Raw genomic sequence first — 18,190 nt, 5'->3', positions numbered from 1 at the left:
ATTTCCTCTCTTGCAGGTCTATTTATATAGTAATCTAGTGCATTGGGGAGAAGTAGCCAAGCAGGCTGCAGAGTCTGTAGTGCAGAGGGCTGGGGGAAACTTGGGTACTCTCTGTTACCACTACTGGGATGACACTCAAAAGAGAGGGGACCTCATACTGTGACCTGACCCAGGACTCTCCCCTGGAAGAGAGCTCAGCCCAGATATATGTGTGTGTGTGTGTGAGAATGTGAGTGTGAGTGTGACACAGAGTGTGTGTATGCACATGTGTGCTCATGTGCATGTGGGTGTAAACTGACTTATCTGGTTGTGTTACTCAGGGTGGGCTGGGGACTCACCGGAAGAATCCCCTCAGCCTACCCAAGACTGGTTTTTTCCTGTACCCTCTCCAGAAGGGTAAGGGAAAAGGGGGTCCAGGTGGGTTGAGGGGGTTGCAGTGGATAACCACTAAGGCCACACTGCTGCCAGGAGGAGTGGGGGGAGATGAGGTGGCCCCAGGGACCTGGCACCTGGCTTTGGTTTTCCATCTTCTTTCCTCAGGACGCCCCCTGAGGCCTCGGACCTGGACCTGGCTTTGAGGAGCATCTGTGGCTGGGTGCTCCAGCTGCTGGTGTGATCATGGGCTTCCCTCCTCTCTCCACAGGGCAGGTGCTCCTGCCCCAGAGATTGGGCAACTGGCTGTTTCTATGACGTATTTATTTTTACTTGTGTTTCATGTCACTTTTTTAAAAAAGCAAACAGAACAATTGTAAGTCAGTATAACTGCCTATCAGTTTTCTTTATTTCTCTTTTTGTAAAATAAAATTTAAACTCAAGAAGGCAGCATTGTTTGATCAAGGAATTTGTCTGAATAGCCATTTGACCAGGTGAAAGGGATATAACTTAGAGCATAGTGGGCACTGGGATGGCACCTGGGGCAGAGGGAGGTGGGAACAGAGGGCACACTACTGGCAGTCTCTTTGTTGCAGTGGGGTTCACTAGTTTTTTTCTGCTTTTGCTCACCTGAAGAGGACCACATGTATAGGCTCTAGAGGAAACAGCAAAGCTGACTCAAAGTGACTTGAGGCTAGCTGGTTCTCACTCATGGCAAGTCCTGCAGGGAAAGCTGACTGGGCTTGTGAGTGGCTGGGGATTGGGTGCAACATCAGTGCCTTCAGAAGGTGAGAGATGGCTGGTGGCAGGGTTTGCAGAGCATCATACACTGCATGTGCATTCTCTGTTTGCCATCTGAATTAGAGGATCTAGCCACTGCCTCACAGAGAACTAACCAGGGCTTTGGAATGTGAAGAGGTGGGGGAAGGAGGGGACAGTCCACTCTTTGGCTCCCAAAGTTTGGTCCCTTTGAGAGGAGGAACCCTGGGGAAACATTCTCTGGAAATTTACTGAGGGTGAATTAGAGAACCTCTGTGGGGATTCATTGGACAAAGGGAAGACATGAGGAAACAAAGGTGAAATCTGGGCTCATTAGAGGAGAATATGTACTATTGGGAGATAGGACTGGGAGTGGAGCGTAAGTGGGGCAGATGGCTAGCTAGGTGAGCAGGTCTGCTCAGACTTGCTACAAGGGGGAGAGGAACGTGCCTTGATTGCTGCCTCCTGGTGGCCAGCAGAGGCCTTGCAGGGATCTTGCCAAGGGCGGGGCTTGCCTTTTTGGGAACAGCCTGAGATGAAGCCACGAAGGCTGATGGCCAGCTGCCCCAGTCACAGCCTGACTCCTTTCATGACAGAGGTGCTGAAGCTCCTAAGGCACACGCTGAACTCTGATTTGGGACTCTGGAGTTCCCCAACCAGGCTAAAGGAAGTGAGCAGAGAGGAAAAGATGAGGAAAGGGCAGCTCTGGACAACGGTTTCCTGGGAGAAGCACATCAGCTTCTAAGAAGCAGAACTAACCGTGCAAACCCTGCAGGCAGAGGCTGTCTGTCTCTGTGCCAGTGTAGTGGCCCTTCCCTGTCTCACAGGAAATGCTTCCAAGTGTATAGGTCACTTGCCTTGGGCACGCACAGGTTTTGATCAAGTGCCTGATCAGAATTGCCAGCCCAGTCCTGAGTGCCTGTGAGGGGCCAACTGCCCATTCTGCCAGTCTGCCTAGAGGGTTGGGACAGGCTTGGCCCTATGGATGAGGTTCAATCTTCCCTGCCTGTGGAAGGAACAATGCGAAGTAGAGGAAAGGAAATCAGAATTATGAATGCCTCTGTGTGCCCAGTCTGTCCTTTGCTAGTGCAGTAGTGGGCTCCACAGTAAGATGACTCCCCACCCAAACATCAATCCTCCATGTTAGGAGCACCAAGGTAGCTCTTGGCCCAGCCTGTCTTGTAGCCAAGCTTGTGAGCATAGTTGTCCCTTCCCAAACCCCCTCCACTGCAAGACTGGGCCTCCCACGAAGGCAAGATTTTATCTTTGGGACTCTAGAAGAGTGCTTTGTAGTTTGTAGGTCTTCAGAAATATGAGCTGGAGGTTGAACCTGTCTTCAAGGAGCTTACACCTGACCTGAGAGTTACCTAGAATACCTTAAGCTAGAACTCCTTCTCCCACATCCCAGCCACATCCAGGGAACTGAGGGAGGAGCCTGGAAAGGGCCTCGGTTTTGTTCACTCAGCATCTTCAGCCTCTAGAATTGTCCTGGCAGGAAGTGGTACTCAATAAGTGTTGAATGATCACCCCTGTGTTCTGGTTTGGGGTGGGGTGGGGTGGAGCGTTTAAGGCAGGAAGCTGATATTTGCACTGCCCAGAGATTGGATCCACTAGCTTCTTCCCTGAGCCCAGATTGGGCTTCAGTTTCCTCAATTGTAAAACGGGAGCTGTAAAACAGGAGCGAGTGGCCCTGCCTTGCTCGGTTTGCAGGTTTGTCGCGAATCCTCAGTGAGAGAAAGTGGCAGGACTAAGGGTGGTACAAATGCCAGAGGCTGATACTGCTGTGCTGCACTTCCCAAACCTCTTCAAACACTTCTCTCTGGCGCTGGCTTCCTCGACCCAGCTTGGCTCTCTGCTGCGGGCCACCAGGCTGACTTCTCCCCACGCCTGGGGCCAGGCAGGCGTGGTGCTCTCGCCAACCCAGATGCCAAGGTGTTGTTGCTAAGTCACCCTTGGCATCCCAGAAGTTTGTGGGAGGCAGGAAGCTGCCCGGTGGGTTCAGCCCCTGACAGCTCCGGGGGATAGGAGCACGCTCGGTTGTCATGGAGACGGGGTGGGGCAGGCCTCCGCCCTTCGGGCCCGGCGCGCAAGCGCCCACGGCCACGGCCACGTCCCGCCGCGAGAGGGGGCGGAGCGAGCGTGAGCAGCGGGCGCGCGCAGGCTCCGCGACCGAGCCTTGGGCCGCCTGCTGGGGTCGGCGTCCGCGGCGAGCGGCCGCTGAGGTGAGGGCCAGGCTGGAGGCTGGGTGTCCCCGTCGGGACGGCCCCGCGCGCACCGAGGGCCTAGGACCTCCATCCACCCGGGCGTGACCTCCGGGCCCCCGGCGTCCCCTCAGTGGTCCCCGCGGCCCAGGCCACTCTTTGCAACTCGTCTCTGTCCACAGCTGGTCCCGGCCGGGTCCAAGGGCCCGAACGCGACCTTGAACCAGCCCTTCCACCCCAGGCCGTCCCCGGCCTCGGCTGCGGGTGCAGGGCACGCCCCGAGGCAGTGGAGCCCAGGTTGGCGGGGTGGGGAACGACATCGAGGCAGGAACCGCACTTTAACTCCGCCCCCGTTCCCTGAGGCCGCGCCTCACAGCCGTGGCTGCAAAGTTTAGCGTCCTTTAAGTTGCGAAGGTGCGTGGGGCCTCGTGAGGTCGTGGCTGGAAAGAAGGGGGCTGATAAATAGGCGAGGCGCGGGTGAGCAGGGGCTAGGAGCCGAGAATGGGAGGCGATGTTCCCTCCTCCCGGCCCAGGCCCGTCGCATCCCCGGTCTTCCCGCTCCCCGCCAGCGCTCGAGTTTTGCCTGCGGCAGGGCCCTTTAAGACCAGGCCTGTCGCCCCGGCGCACGTGAGCGGCTCCAGGAAGCCGGCGCGGGGCAGCCCGCCTTGAAGCTCGCCTGCTCCCTGCCGGAGGCCACCACGCCGGGCGTCTGACCAGAGGAGAAACCGAGGCCTGAGAGGCGGCACAGCCTGCCCAAGGGCAGCAGCAAGGGCTGTTTCAGGGCCAGGTGCGGTGGCTGGACCCCTCCAGGAAGAGGGCTTTCCAAGAACGGGGGCGTGAGCAGGGCCCCAGTCAAGAGTTGACATTGTGAGGCCAGGTTTGGCTTCTGATTTCTCGAAGGAGTCTGAGAACGTGGTGGAGGTGCAACGTTATGGCGAGGAGGGAGTTCTTGTAGAGGCCCTGGTGGGCTTTCCCTGAAAAGGGAGCAATCAGGATATGGTGCCTGGCTCAGTGGTTATTTTCTTTCTGCCACCAGCACTGGAGCGCTTGGAGCACTTGGTCCCTGCCTCGCTGGATGCCATGAGTTGCTAAAAGTGAGCCTGGCTTTTCAGGTGAGCTTTTCTAGCCCTTCTCCTTCCTTTTTTCTTGAGTTTGGGGAAATTCACAGTGCCTGGCCTCCTTCCTGTGTCAACCAAAGCTCTGGGACCCCCCAGGTCATTTCACCACTGTTCTGAGTAGTTTAGGAAGTGAGAGGAAGAGAAAGGTGGGAACTAAATTCTTTTGAGGGGACAGGGAGTGTGCAGCCAAGAAGGGAAGGTCAGAGTGAGGGCTGGTCACTCCCAAGGCAAGTGAGAAACCTAGATGCTGAGAACCTTCAGTTCAGAGATGTCCAATGCTTGGGCTTTCTAGAAACCCTGTCACCAGGGAGGAGAAAGTGGAAATGGGGGCCTGGAGTCAAACTGCCTAGGTTCCTATTGCCTGCATTCTGGTCCAAGCGGCTCTACTTAATACCTGTGTGACCTTGGGCAAATCTCTTAACCTCTAACCATTTGTTTCTTGATCCATACCTACGTTGTTTTGAGGATTAATCAAGTAGCTGTGTTTCAACATTTAGACAGTACCTGGCCCATAGTAAGTACTCAGTGAAAGATTTATCATCAGAGAAGACGGAATGAAACTAACTGGAGGCAAGATGAGTGGGACAGGGAATGCGTCCAAAAAAAAAGATAGTGCAGCTGTGGGGCTGGAACATGGATGGGTGAGAAGACCAGTGTGAGGCACGTCAGTGTCAGAACACCAAAGGTTTAGAAGTTTGCTTTGCCTCTTTGTGGGGCAAACGCTGTGTGCAATGACTCCAAAGACAATTTTCAGCAAAAAATTTTGACACCCAGAACCCACAGGGAACAAATCATTCCATAGAGCTAAAGTTTCCTTAGGGCTGAAGTGTTGACTTTCAGCAACCAAACCTTTTAAATTTTAAATATTAATTTTAAATGCTTTGGGTGGGAATGTTCCTCCAGTGGGTCACATGCTTCCCTTCCTCTTTAAACAGTCTTTTCTGGGCTGTGATTTTTTTTTTTCCTGGGTGACTCAGGTCAAGCCCTCTGTATAAGAGGCTTAGGCTTCTAGTCCCAAGCTTCATGGAGGGCTGGGTGGTCTGCCTTGAATGGCTCACACACCAGCCTCTGTGTTGTATTCCTGGACCTGCTCTTGGATAGCTTCTCTGCTTTTTTTTTTTTCCCTGAAACGAATGCTTTTATTGTTTGTAGGAATGGGGAAAGGCCAGTGGGGAGGAGGGAAAATTGTCAGATAAATGACATACACACACAAAAAGGAAAAACGATCTCCCCCCACTTCACCCCAGGATGCCTTCTTGTGAACTACCTAGTACAGGAAGTGGGGTGGGGAGATCAAAACCACAAAAACTAAATTCTGAATACCTGGAGTTGCCCTCCCCGATTGGATGAAATGTTCAGGCCAGGTACAGTAACTCTTCTTCTCCCTGCTGTGTGTCTCAACTTCTAGCAGCCTTTTCCTCCTCCTCCTTGCAGTTTCTAATCTATGGGCTGGAAAAGTGGGATGAAGCTTGTTAGCACCAGTAGCTCAAGTCTGGGAAGCATAGTGCTGGACTTTGTTCTGGCTGCTCAGGCTGTTTTGATCTGGTCTCCTCTGGTTCTGGATGGGTGAGCTTGCTGGATAGGGAGATTCTGCGGGTCAAGGGTGCTTAGCATAGGAGAGTTTCCTATGAGAATCTCTTCTGTGGCACATTTTCACAGTGGGGTTTTGTTCCTCATGGTTTCCTTGTTTGTTAATAAGCATTTGGACCCTGCCGCTTGCCTGTCCTCCCCCTGGCACTGATCCATGAGGCTTGGGGAGGCTGGGTGAGCAGTGTGGCTCAGCTATGGGAAGGAAGAGGCGATGTGGGGAAAAGGCAGGCTGGCTGACTGGCCCATCCTGGGGGAGGCTGGTCAGGGCTGGGAGTATGTCCCTGGCTGATTCACTCCTATCCCCCTCTATGACTCAGTTTCCCCAGGTGTGACCAAGGCTGCCATCTGACAGAGCTGCTCTGAGAGCCTCAACAATTGTGATTAAGAAATAAAGAGGCTTGTGGCTTCAGTCATCCTTTGTGGCTCCCTTCTAGGTCACTCTATATGTAAACACCTCTGGTCCCTCCCCTTCCTGGGTTAGAGCACCCCGGGCTGAGGTTGGGCCAGAACTGGCTGGCGGGCAGGTGGGCACGTTGGTCAGAGCAGGCTAATAGCCTCCTCTCCCTTCTGTCTCCTTTGCAGCTGCCTTGGGGTGCGGTGTGGAGGCACAGAGCCATGTCGGACCTGCTACTACTGGGCCTGATTGGGGGACTGACTCTGCTGCTGCTGCTGACACTGTTGGCCTTTGCCGGGTACTCAGGGCTGCTGGCTGGGGTGGCAGTGAGTGCTGGCTCACCCCCCATCCGCAACGTCACTATGGCCTACAAGTTCCACATGGGACCCTACGGCGAGATTGGGCGGCTTTTCACTGAGAGCTGCAGTGTCTCCCCCAAGCTCCGCTCCATCGCCATCTACTATGACAACCCTCACATGGTAAGGAGCCTCCTGTGCCCTGGCTGGGGTTCCACCATGGATAGACAGAGGGCAGAGCTTGTGTGGGGAGCAGTGTTTTGGTTTCTGAGGAATGGAGGGAAAATTTTTGAGCTGGGCCTGCAGACCATCTCCTCTCTGAGCCTGAAGCTCCTTCCAGATTTATCCTGGACTTCTGCCCCAGGCATCCATATGCTGGCTTTCTACTTGCCCAGGACTGGTTCCCCTGGCTCATGGCTACCCATGGACTTCTAAGTGCAGGGGGCCATACCACTGTGAGTCCCTAGCCTCTGCCGGGGCTTTGGTCCCCTGCGTCCCCTTCTTGCTGTCCCTCCCTCTTCCATCCGCACTTGAGGCCAGTGCTCTAAGGCCAGGCTGCTCAGATTCTCCCCTCTCTTTGGGGTCATATCTTGTTTTTTCTGTGCTTCCCTCTTTCAGCTCTCCTGCTGAAAGAAGGTAGAATCCAACCTCTTTGGCCATTATGGTGGCCCCTGGCCCAGTGATAAGGCATTTCTTTGGATGTCAAGCTGCCTGATAGGGGAGGGGGGTTGGGGGGCGTGAAGCAAGTACCACCAGATGAGCCGCCTAGGATGCTGGGTTCAGAGCCTAACCCAGCATCACTGGCACCCTGTGGGCGTCTGGCTTCACTCACAGCCTGTGGTGAGTCAGGGCTTACCAATGTTGCCTCTTGCCTTGCCATGGGGGTGGTGCTGCCCACAGCTGCATGGGCTGGCAGCCCTGCCAAGGGTTCTTCAGCCTCCACCTCTGAGCCTTGGCAGACCAGGCGTTTGGAATCCCCGGCTCTGGTTTCCTTGCCTGGAGAGCTCAAGTAGGCAAGGCCTATAGCCTACCCACTGTTTGCTGACCAGGCCTCAATGGGGCACTCAGTTGAAACAAGGGTATGCTGACTCTGTCTCTCTGCCAGGTTCTGCTTGACACCTGCACTCTGGAGATCAACAGACCTGGCCCTGCCCTCAGGAAGCTTAGGTAGTTGGCAAGTCAGCCCCACAAATGAATCTCCAACAAGGAACTGTGCTCAGTGCCCACAGAGCTTTGAGCTGTGGGTTTGGGGAGGGTGCCTCAAGTCTGCTGAGGAGGCTCAGTGAGGAGGTAGATTTCAGCTGGACCTTCTTCCGTGAGTAGAATTTTGCTCTGCTGGGAAGGGCCTCCTGGCTAAGAGAACTGCAACAGCAAAGGCCTGGAGACATGAGATGACATGGGAAGTGTGGCCAGTGGACATACAGTGGAGGGAGAAAGAAGTAGAAGTGTTCACTGGGCCAGGTGGTGGGAGGTACAGTGGTTGGGAGGAGAGGTGTGGCACAGTTTGCCACCTGTGATTTAGGGAGCTAACCAGATGGCAGGTGGAAGAGGGAAGGAGATGAGGCAGGGAGGCCATCGAAGAGGAGATTAGGCTGGGCCCAGGTGAGAGGTGCTATGGCTCAGTTGAGGGGAGAGTAGCTATGGAGATTTTGAGGTCACATGGCTGGGAGATGGCAGTAAGTGGGAGTTGAGAGCACTGGGGCCCAAGTGGGATGTGGCAGGTGCTTGCCTGTGGGAAGCCTTTAGACCAGATGCCCAACCCCTAGCCCTGCAAGGGTCTATTGTTTAAGTCCCTGCCTCTCCCATACCTGGTCTAGTTGAAGGCCTCAGTAGGAGGGAGGAGTGCCCTTGCAGCTGCCTCTTTCCTCGTTGGCATGTCTGCCTCTTCCAGAAGCAGCATGTTGCCTCTTGGGTGCTAATTCCAGGGTGAGAAAAGGGTAAGGTAGCAGGATACCTTAGGGTCAGTGCTGGAGGCTGGTCCATGGAAAAGTGAAGAACCCCGGCATGATGTGTTCTCCCCATGGCCTACTGGCCCAGCCACTGCCTCCAGGCAGCCCACCATACAGCTCTCCTAGAGGTATGGTGGACCCTATGGGGAGGGCCTTGAGTGTCTAGGGTTGGCTGGGCACAGCCTGACTTGGGTGCCACTGTGGGGGGCCATGGCCTGAGACTACAGCCTTGAGGCTGGTAGTCCTGGGTTCTGATTCTGTCTTGTCACTGTTCTGCTGTGTGATCTTGGGCGTATCACATAATCTCTCTGAGCCTCATTTCCTCATCTGCTGAGTAGTGTTAAAATACCTGCTTCATAGGTAGGCTGGCAAGGGTTAAATTAAGTGACATAGGTGAGACATTCACCTCAGCACTTGCTCCTCAGTAGATGTTTAACAACAACAAACAAAACGGTAGAAAAAACACTCATGCTAATTAGGTGTGATGAGGGTTAGGCTGAGTACTCATGACCTGGGCCTAGACCCTTGGCCTGGCTGTGGACATCTGGTTGGCACAGAGGATGAACGTATAGGTCAAAGTGGCCCCTCTGATCCTGTCCCTCCCAGTCCTGGGTCACTCCAGAAGACACTTGTGTCCCCATTCAGGGCTAGGTCATATCCTGATATCAGGGATGGCTCAGGGATATTTAGTCCCCACCTACTCTGGGAGCTGGGTAGTGTATTCCCTTCCTGGTAGAGATCCTAAAAGTTCAGTGAACCATGGACCCTAGGCTTCAGGTGCTCATGGCTATCACAGACTCTTTGGTCCATAAGGACCTGAGACTTCTGGGTTCACACTGCTGGTGTTATAGAGGAGGAGACTGAGGATTAGATAGCAGGAGTTGAGGTACTAATTTCACACAGTTCACTCATGCTTTTTTGTTTTCATTCAACAAATATTTGAGCACCTGATTCCTTCCACTCTCTGCTGAGCACTGGGGCACTGTGGGGATCAAGGGACCCAGCCCTCAGGACTTCTCCGTGTGGAGGTGTCGAGAGCCTGAAGGAGAGGCCCCATCCAGTCCTGGAGAAGGCTAAGAACCCAAGCTTTCTGCTCCGTAGGTTGCCTCCCCCAGCAGTGTCCAGCATGGGGCCCTGCATATGTGGTTCACAGAAGGAAGGGAAAAGATAAACTGAGCTGAGTGTCCCATCCCTCCTCTCCCTCTTCAGCTCAGCACAACAGGAGCTATAACCTGTTTCTCTGTGAGTGTGGGGAGGAAGTAAGGCTATTTCAGGCTATGTGAGTGGGGCAGGGGAGAGGCAGCCAACTGCCATGGATGCTGCTCACCCCCATGAGGCATGGGATGACAGGTCCCTAGCCACTCTCCTTCCTAGGCAAGGGGAGGCTGCTTCCTGAGAGAGGCCTGGTGAGGCCTCACCTGGTCTGGCTGTGGGCCTAGGAAGTGACACAGGAAAGGGCACCAGCAAGGCAAGATTGTGGCAATTGCTGTGGACCCTTTCATATCAGATGCTGCTTGAGTATATATATCCTGGAGATAGATAGATATGGATTAATGTATGTATGTCAGCCCTGTATCCTGGAGTTCTGTATGGGAGGAGACTGCAAAGTCTGGGCAAGTGGTTCATGTGAGGCAGGAGGAAGCATTCTGTTTTCCATCCCTGAGGGCCTTGGTGGAGTGAGGGGAGGAAGGAAGGAGCATATGGCAGCAAATGGACAGACCCTGGCAGTGGTTCATAGGTGTCCCTCTTCTCTCCAGGGCCGGGCATTCATGGTGTATGGCCATTTCCTCTTCTAAGTACCGATGGAGGGGGGTGAGTTCCGGAGTCAGTCACTGATTCTGCGCATCCCCCCCACCCCCTGCTCCCCAGCACACACATGCACACAGATACACAGATCCAGTTCTGCTTTGCCCTTGTATAGCTGGAGAAGGGTCAGAACTGCTCTGCTCTTAGCCCTGCTTCTGAGGTGGGGCCTGGGGGTTTGGATAGTGACTTTAGCCTACCCATCTGGGCCTGATCTCTCTGGGAGCCTTGGGTGTTGGGGAGAGGGAAGGAGCTGGACACCTGAACACCTCACTTGATCCTGGCCAGCTCTGGCCTGTGGACAGGCTCTAGTGGTTGGGCTGCTGTCACTGTGCCCATGGGTCTATTCTGTCTGCCAGCCTGGCCTTCCACCTCGTGCCCCACCCTCTGCTGCCACTGTCTCCACTGCTGTTTGGGGCTTGAGCAACCTGCCTGTCTGCCCTTGTGGGGAGCCTGGCTGAAGCAAGTGGGGCATGGCATCTGGTTCAGTTTACCTGGCCAAGGTCTAGGAGGGGGTGCTTGCCACAGGCATGGAGTGGGTGGGGGGACTGATGACACTTGGGTGCTACTTTTAGTAAGCTGGACCGCATAGAAGCTCTTTTTTTCCCTTAGTCCACTGAGAGTTGGCCCAGGGCCACCAAGTCTGCAGGAGCTGAGGCTGGTGAGAGTTATGACTTAGGCCTGTGCCATACTTCCCCTTCCACTTAAGTGTGTGTGGGATGGGGCCTCCCTCCCCTTCCTGGAAGCACTGAGGTTACATGGAGCCTAGGAAAAGGTGAGAGAGAAGGATTTCCCTGGATTGACCTCTTCACAAGGGCAATGGGGGTGTGGGCTGGGCTGATGTTTCCTGAGGGATGATTTTCCCCCAGGATGATTTTCCTGTGATGATTTTCTGCCAGATGGAGTTCAGGCTTTTGCTCCACAGCAGGTTAATTGCATGGGGCAGCCCTGGGAAAGCAAGCCCCTCTTTGCCCAGCAGAGCTACCTTTGGAAGGGAGAAGGGATAGGTGTGGGAGGAGAGGGCTTTGGGCTCCTCTTCAGTTTGAATCAAGGCTCTACTACTTACCAGTGTGTGACTCTGAGCAAGACACTTGGCCTCTCTGAGAATCCCTACCTCGAGGTTTTTGTTTCTCTGGGGACTAAATAGTAAGGATAAAGCCCAATGCCCGGCCCCTAATAGGTGCTTAGCCCTTTTGGCATCCACCCTTGCCTCTGAGGGCGTTGTCCCACTGGGACTTTGTACTTTCAGGAACCCTGCCTGCCTGCCTCTGGCCTAGCCTCCTGCAGGTTTCCTGGGCTGTGGGAGGAGGTGCAGCATAGGAAGAAGCTATTTTCCAGGCCGTTCCTGGCCAGGGCATATTTCTCCGGGTCCCAAGTGACTGTGGGTTGTGTGGAGCCAGTCTGCCTGGGTTCGAATCCTGACTCCAACACTGCCTTGCTGTTTGACCTTTGCTGTTTCTGGGTCTCAGAGTTGGTTACAGTACCCACTGCACATTACTGTTTGGATTTAATGAGCTGATGTGTGGAAAGCAGTAACTGGGGCAGGTGGTGAGTACCTTGTCAGATACCAGCTGTTGTTGCTAGGATTATGCTTAGGTGTGAAAAGAGGAAGGCCCTTAAAGACTTCTAGATGGGCGCTCCCAGAAAGCCCCTGGATCCCCGCTTTGGAGGTTGATAACCTACTGACTTCTTTCCCCCTTAGCCTGATATATGGGTCTTGTCCTCTGGCATGGGCATCTGCGTTGCCCACGTCCTGGTTAGTGCCGGCCCCACTGTTCACCCTCCAGTAAAGGGCAGGTGTGGCTGCTCTGTTCCCCTGGGGGGCACCAGTGCAAGCAAAGGGCACTTCCCCTCCTTTTCCCCTTTCCTTGGGCAACTGGATAGACTGGCCAGGGAGGAGTCAAGTCTGGCCTGGGATTGGCAGACAGTGCAGCTGTCCCTGTCACGTTATGGAGATTATGGACTTGGGGCTGGCCATTTCTATTGAGCCCGAGGGCTGGATTTGGTCTGGGCTGGCTGACACCATTTTTTCTTCCTGGATCCTGGGAGATACCGATCTTGTCCAGTTTCCAGACTCAGGGAGTCTTGGCCAGGCAAGAACCCTCTCTTCACTATGGTCTCACACAACAGGGTCAGCAGGGTACTGTGAGGTTTCTCCAGAACGGGCAGTGGGGCCAGCTCATACCTGGAAGCTTTAGGTTTCAAGCAGTCTACCTCAGGAATCCTCATAGCCTGAAGGAAGTGCTCTGATATCTCTTTCCTAGTTCTCTTGCTTTGAGGGCAGATTCTGGCCTGCTTTTACCCAAAGTGGTGGTAAGTCCGACCACTGCCCTGTCTTCCTGGTGTGGCTCCTTGCTGGTGGTAGTTCTGGTCCAGCTCTTGTTCTGGGCACAGGTGCTGAGAGAATAATTGATATCGGGAGGAAAGGGAGCAGGCAGATGGAACTGGGAGAGCCAGGCTGACCTCCTAGGGTCAGATCCAATAAAAACGTTACATTGAACCAAGGTGGGTGGGGTTTCTAGCTATCAGGACACTCCCACCTTATAGGCCTTTGACAGCCTCAGTGGGCCATTCCCCTGGAGGTAGGCCTGGGCTCTTCTTGGACTCCAGGGAAGCCTTCCCCTGCTCCTAGACCAGTCTTGTCACTTCCTGGCTTGTCTTAGGGCCTATCCCATCTTCTCCTTGCTGGTGCCTGTTTCAGCTGCCCTCTGGCTCCAGCTTAGTACAGGGCTGCTTAGCAGGTGGTGGGCTGCCTGAGTAACATCCTAGGCTGCCCCTTAGCCACTGGCCAGGGCAGGGGTGGGGGCAGGAAGTACCCTCACTTGTGGAATTGAGAGTTGCTCAGGCAGGCAAGGGAGTACCTGTGCCGCACACACCTCTGGGAGCTCAGGAGCTCTGTCTCCTTATTAGCTGCTTCCCTGCCCTGTGACAGAAGCTCCTCCTTTTTCAAGGTGGAGGGAGAGTAGATTTGCTCATGGTGCAGGGCCCATGTGTGCATGCATGTACTGTCACTGAGCGCACCTGAAGAACTTTCTGTGTGCCTGGATTTTTCTGCCTAGGGTCCTGGAGTGATGGGGAGAGATGGAGAGGCCATGAGTTACAGTGCAGCACAAGACCCACTCCCTCGGGTGGGCATTGGGGATCAGAGAATAGAGGCTGCTTAGCAGGGAGCAACAGAAGGCTTTGAGGAGGAAGGTTGAGCTGAGTCTTGAAGGAGAGGCATGAGCTTCCCAGGCACAAGGGACTCTAGAGAAGAGTGAAGAAGGACATTCCAGGCAGAGGATGTAGCTTACGAAAAGGGAAATAGTTGCACGTGGGTGTGCAGGGGCGGTGGGAGGCTGGCAAGGTGGGCTGGGCCAGAGCCTGGGTTTGTCCTCCCTCTGCCACTCAGATGCTTAGTGGGCACCTGCCCACCTGGGTCCGAGCCCCTGCTGGGGCCTGGGGATGCAGAAAAGGAGTGCTAGGTGAGTGTATGGACAAATCTAGGCAGTCGTGTATGGGCCACTTAAGACAGCCTTGCATGCTGGGCTTGGGCATGTCATCTTAGAGGTGAATTGGGATCCATTGAGAGGTTATAAGCAGGATGATCACAGGTGTTCTGGTGCCTTTTAGGGTCTCAGGAGGATGTTGAGCTGCTGAAGTAATCCCAGGAAAGACCCTGGGACCTAAACCCAGGCAGGGCAGGGGTTGGAGAGATCAAATGACCTTCCATCCATTTCTCCATCTAACCTATATTGGATGTTTCTTTTGTACAGTATAGTTTGCTAGGGTCAGGAACAGAAAGACGAGCTTTGTGGCAGCAGGCACTGTCCCTTGGTCTGTGCCTGCTGGAACCTCCTGCCTTTCTGGCCTTTCTCAAGTCTTGGGGTGTGAATGGGGCAGTTGCACCACCTAGAGACAAGAGGTGGTACTGCAGTGAGCTCCTCCAGTGCCTCTGCCTGGGTAGGGTGGGAGGAGCGTCAGGCAGAGAGAAGTGACTGTGCTGTAAGGTAGACTTGATGTGGGCAAGAGTTTACAGCAAAATGTTGGTGTGCGTATGTAGGGGTACCACAGAGCCACCCTGAAAGACTCCCCAAGAGGATGTTTGAACCTGAAGGGTGGAAAGGGTGGAGCTGCATGTTCAGATATTTGGGTGGATGGGCATTCTAGGCCAGGGGTCACTTGTTTGGTCTGTGTCTATAGCTACTAATAACTAACAACAATTGTGGAGTCCTTGCTGAGTGCTGGACCAGGTAAGGCCTCATGTGAGGTATCTTGTTTAATATGACAATTCTGTAAGTGGGTATCAAGGAACTGGGGCTCCAAGAAACCAAGGGACTTGTCCAGAATCACACAACTCAAGATTGACACCCAGGCCTGTCTCTTTCCAGAAGTTGTGGTCCTGACCACTAAACCATATTGCCTGCCACTAAAACCCTGAGCTAGGCTTAATGACATAGGATTCAAGGGAGCAGCAAGGGGGCCAGAGCCCCAAAGAGCTGGGGGTTACCCCAGGGGCTACACAGAGGTAAGAGCCTGGAGTCAATGCTCCAGTCCCAGGCGAAGTGAGACTCCAAGGACAGGGCTGGGTTGGCCAGAGTAGAGAGCCAGAGCAGGGCTTAGAAACCCCTGGAAGATTGTTGACAGGGCTTGGAAAAGGCCAGAATGGGAGGGCAGAGACAAGAACAGGTAAAAATGACTTCATGGTGCTACGAAGATGGGCTAGGGAGAGGAGCACGTGGAGGCAGAAGAAATTTAAATTCAGAAGTTAGTGGGCCCTGGGTAGAGGAAGAAAGGGACCTTCAGATTGAGGAAAACCCGGGATTGAGAGCACGAGGTTTGTGGTGAGCCTCTTGGATTTAGAAACCAGTACTCCTAGGGGCCCAGCTTGAGGACTCGTACAGACTTAGGCAGCAGGAGGTGAGACAAACTGGGGCCCCTTGATGCCAGGAGGAGAAGTGAGTGCTGGGCCTTGCAGCTCTGGGGTCATGCCTAGCAAGTGTTGGAGACTTACATAGGGGCCCCACCTAGCTGGAGTTTGTGGGAGCCAGGGGAGGGAGGGCAGCTAGGGAGAACAGAGTGCAGTGAAGTGATGGTACTAGGGGCCCAGAGAGACTTGGAGGGGAACCAGCAGTCTCTGGGTTAGCCCAGAAGGGACTTGGGAAGTGGGGCAGGGCCTGGGATGGGGCATGGGTTGGAGAGGAGGTCTGGAGGCCCTGGTGATGGTGGCTGGCCCTGCCTGAGGGACTGGGGAAGAGGATCTCTCACACAGTTTCATCAGCAGAGTCTGATGCCATCTCACTTCCTGACCAGTGCTTCCCACAGCCACTCACAGCCAGCACAGGGCCTGTTTATTGGAGGAATAAATGAAGGGATGGATGAGTCCTGCAGCAGGTTGCCACAGGCTGGGGCCACAAATAGGTTCCAGCAGGAAAATAATCCTCTCCATCCTGGTTTCTAGGGCTGTGTGGCCTGTTGGAGCTGGTGGTTCTGCCAGGCCTGAGCTGGCACAGGACCCATGAGGCAAGAGATTTAAGGGTCTCCTTCCTTTGCCCAACCCTGACACTCCTGCTTTGCCTCCCCAGGTGCTCCCTGAGAAATGCCGCTGTGCGGTGGGCAGCATTCTGAGTGAAGGTGAGGAGTCACCCTCCCCTGAACTCATCCACCTCTATCAGAAATTTGGCTTCAAGGTGTTCTCCTTCCCGGCACCCAGCCATGTGGTGACAGCCACCTTCCCCTACACCACCACCCTGTCCATCTGGCTGGCTACCCGCCGTGTCCATCCTGCCTTGGATGCCTACATCAAGGTGAGACACAGGCTGGTGTGTGTGTTGTTGGGGGACAGCCAGTTCTTTGGGTGGGAGCCAGGGACAGCTGCCCAGGCTGGGAGGAAAAGGTGGTTTGGGGATGGCAGCACACTGGGGCCCTCGTGGAGCAGGTGCTTGTGGAGCTAGGAAGATGGGCAGAGGCTGCTTGCATCTCTTCCAGAGGCCTGAGATCTTGTGAGCCACCAGGGTACTTACCAGGAGCATGGGGAGCTTGTTCAGAAATCTAGCCTGGTCAGTTCAGCTCTGGCCTGGACCAGAGACATCCTTAGTGCTCAGACCCCTCTCTGGGCTCAGATGGATGGACAGGCCCACCCTGACACCATCCTGATGGAGGCCTACAGAACATGGGGCCTGAGGCTCCCAGTGGCTGGCAGGCCCCAGGTGTCCCTGTGTTGCCCTTGGTCCTACCTCTGCATGGCTTATGTACCTGCTCCCTGAGCCCAGGACTGGGGCAGCAAAGGCAGGCCCTGTCTCCTTCAGTTCCTAATCTAGTCATTGGCAATGCTGGCAGACTGGCCTGCCTGGAGGGAGCAAGAGAGCAAGATACCAGGAGATCTGACAGCGTCCACAAAGATTTTGTCAAACTTTCTCTGTTGCATATCCCTCCTCCTCTAAAACATTTTGTAGGCTTGGGTGCTAGGGAAGTGACCCCTGTTTGGGCTTGGAAGTGATTGTTTAGTCATCTATTCAACTTGTATTTACTGAATGTCTGTGCACCAGGTGCTGTGCTAGACACAATGTGAGATGTTGGTGTGTAAAATAAGCATTTGCAATGAGGTGGTGGAGATAGGTAATGAAGTCAGACAAAAATGGGATGTGCTAGAAAAGAACAGGATGAGAAAAGGCAGGGGGCCAACTGGGGCAGAGTGGTTGAGGATAGCCTCTAGGAGGAGGTAGCCTCTCAGGCAGAACCCTAGAAGAGTCGTTGGAGAAGGGCTAAGAAGGTTCTAGGCAGAGCAGAGTGAGAGCTTGGGTTTGATCTAAAGGCAGTGGGAAGTCACTGCAGTATTCCAGCCAGGAAAGTAACACAAGCTGGGCCGTGCCTGTACAAGTATATGCTATTTCATCCCTGGGCAGAGGGGGACTGGATCATGGATCCGAGGGACTAGTTGGAGGTGCTTAGGAAACTGTCATAAATCCTGGTGTGAATGGCAGCGGCTTGGATGGAGCAGTGGCTGTAGAGATGCAGACAAGGATGGAGATTTACAATCTATTTTGGAGGTAGAACTGATGGACTTGTGGGTGGATTGGATGTTGGAGAGGGAGAGAGTGGGAGGAGCACAGCAGGCTCCTGTCCCCTCTGGCCTGGGCAGGTGGGTGAGCGTGTAGTGGTTCTTTTCACTGAGATATGGAGAGCTGAGGGACGACCGGGTTTGGGGGGCACCTACCTCTGGGCTGTGTCAGGAGAGCTGGCTGAGAGACTTCCAAGTTGGGGTGTGGCGTCGGCAATGACATGTTTAGTCTGGAGCTTAGAGAAGATTGGGCTGGTGGATATGTTAGGGGACATGAGCCTATTGACAGTATTTGCCCTGGGGGATGGCGTGTGGCAGAAAAGGCTGCACAGAGGGCGTGGCCAGTGTGGCTGGGGTCAGGGAACAGGAGAAGAAAGTCTGCAGGAATGTAAACTTGGCAGATTTGGAGGAACCTGGTGTCTTTGTTCTCCAGAGCAGCTTGGGGAGAGGGACAGGGCCTTGATGATGGAAGTGGGAACTCAGACAGGTCCTGGTTAAGGAGGTGTAAGAGTGGTGTTAGAACTGGGGAATGAATAAATGGATCCCTGAGTCACCAGCTGTGGCCTTTGTGGTCAGGGACAGGAACAGAAGAAACAGGAGGGCTCTCGTGGTAGGGCAGGGGCACAGGGAAGATAGAGGTGGATTTCCTTTGTGAGCTGGAGGGTGGCA

At 54.4% G+C, this 18,190-nt stretch overlaps 1 protein-coding gene across 14 annotated transcripts in view; it reads left to right on the top strand.

Moving 5' to 3' along the window:
• The window catches only part of LOC103566924 (RAD54 like 2), a 176,200-nt gene that overhangs the window by 142,698 nt on the left and 15,312 nt on the right, over positions 1 to 18,190 (top strand). For 7 of the 14 annotated variants that reach the window (XM_070575211.1, XM_070575210.1, XM_070575217.1 and 4 more), the window contains 3 exons: positions 4,369 to 4,444; positions 6,623 to 6,913; positions 16,047 to 16,268. In XM_070575211.1, coding sequence (XP_070431312.1) covers positions 4,369 to 4,444; positions 6,623 to 6,913; positions 16,047 to 16,268 — 589 coding nt within the window. Of the gene's footprint in view, positions 1 to 2,967; positions 3,064 to 3,101; positions 4,120 to 4,368; positions 4,445 to 6,622; positions 6,914 to 16,046; positions 16,269 to 18,190 lie in introns of those variants that run through there. The other 7 variants (XM_070575218.1, XM_008543471.2, XM_008543472.2 and 4 more) reach the window with 7 other exon arrangements.

This window comes from Equus przewalskii, chromosome 15 (genome assembly GCF_037783145.1).
Source record: "Equus przewalskii isolate Varuska chromosome 15, EquPr2, whole genome shotgun sequence".
In the NCBI taxonomy this organism is placed as follows: domain Eukaryota; kingdom Metazoa; phylum Chordata; class Mammalia; order Perissodactyla; family Equidae; genus Equus; species Equus przewalskii.
This window is presented reverse-complemented; position numbering and strand designations above follow the sequence as displayed.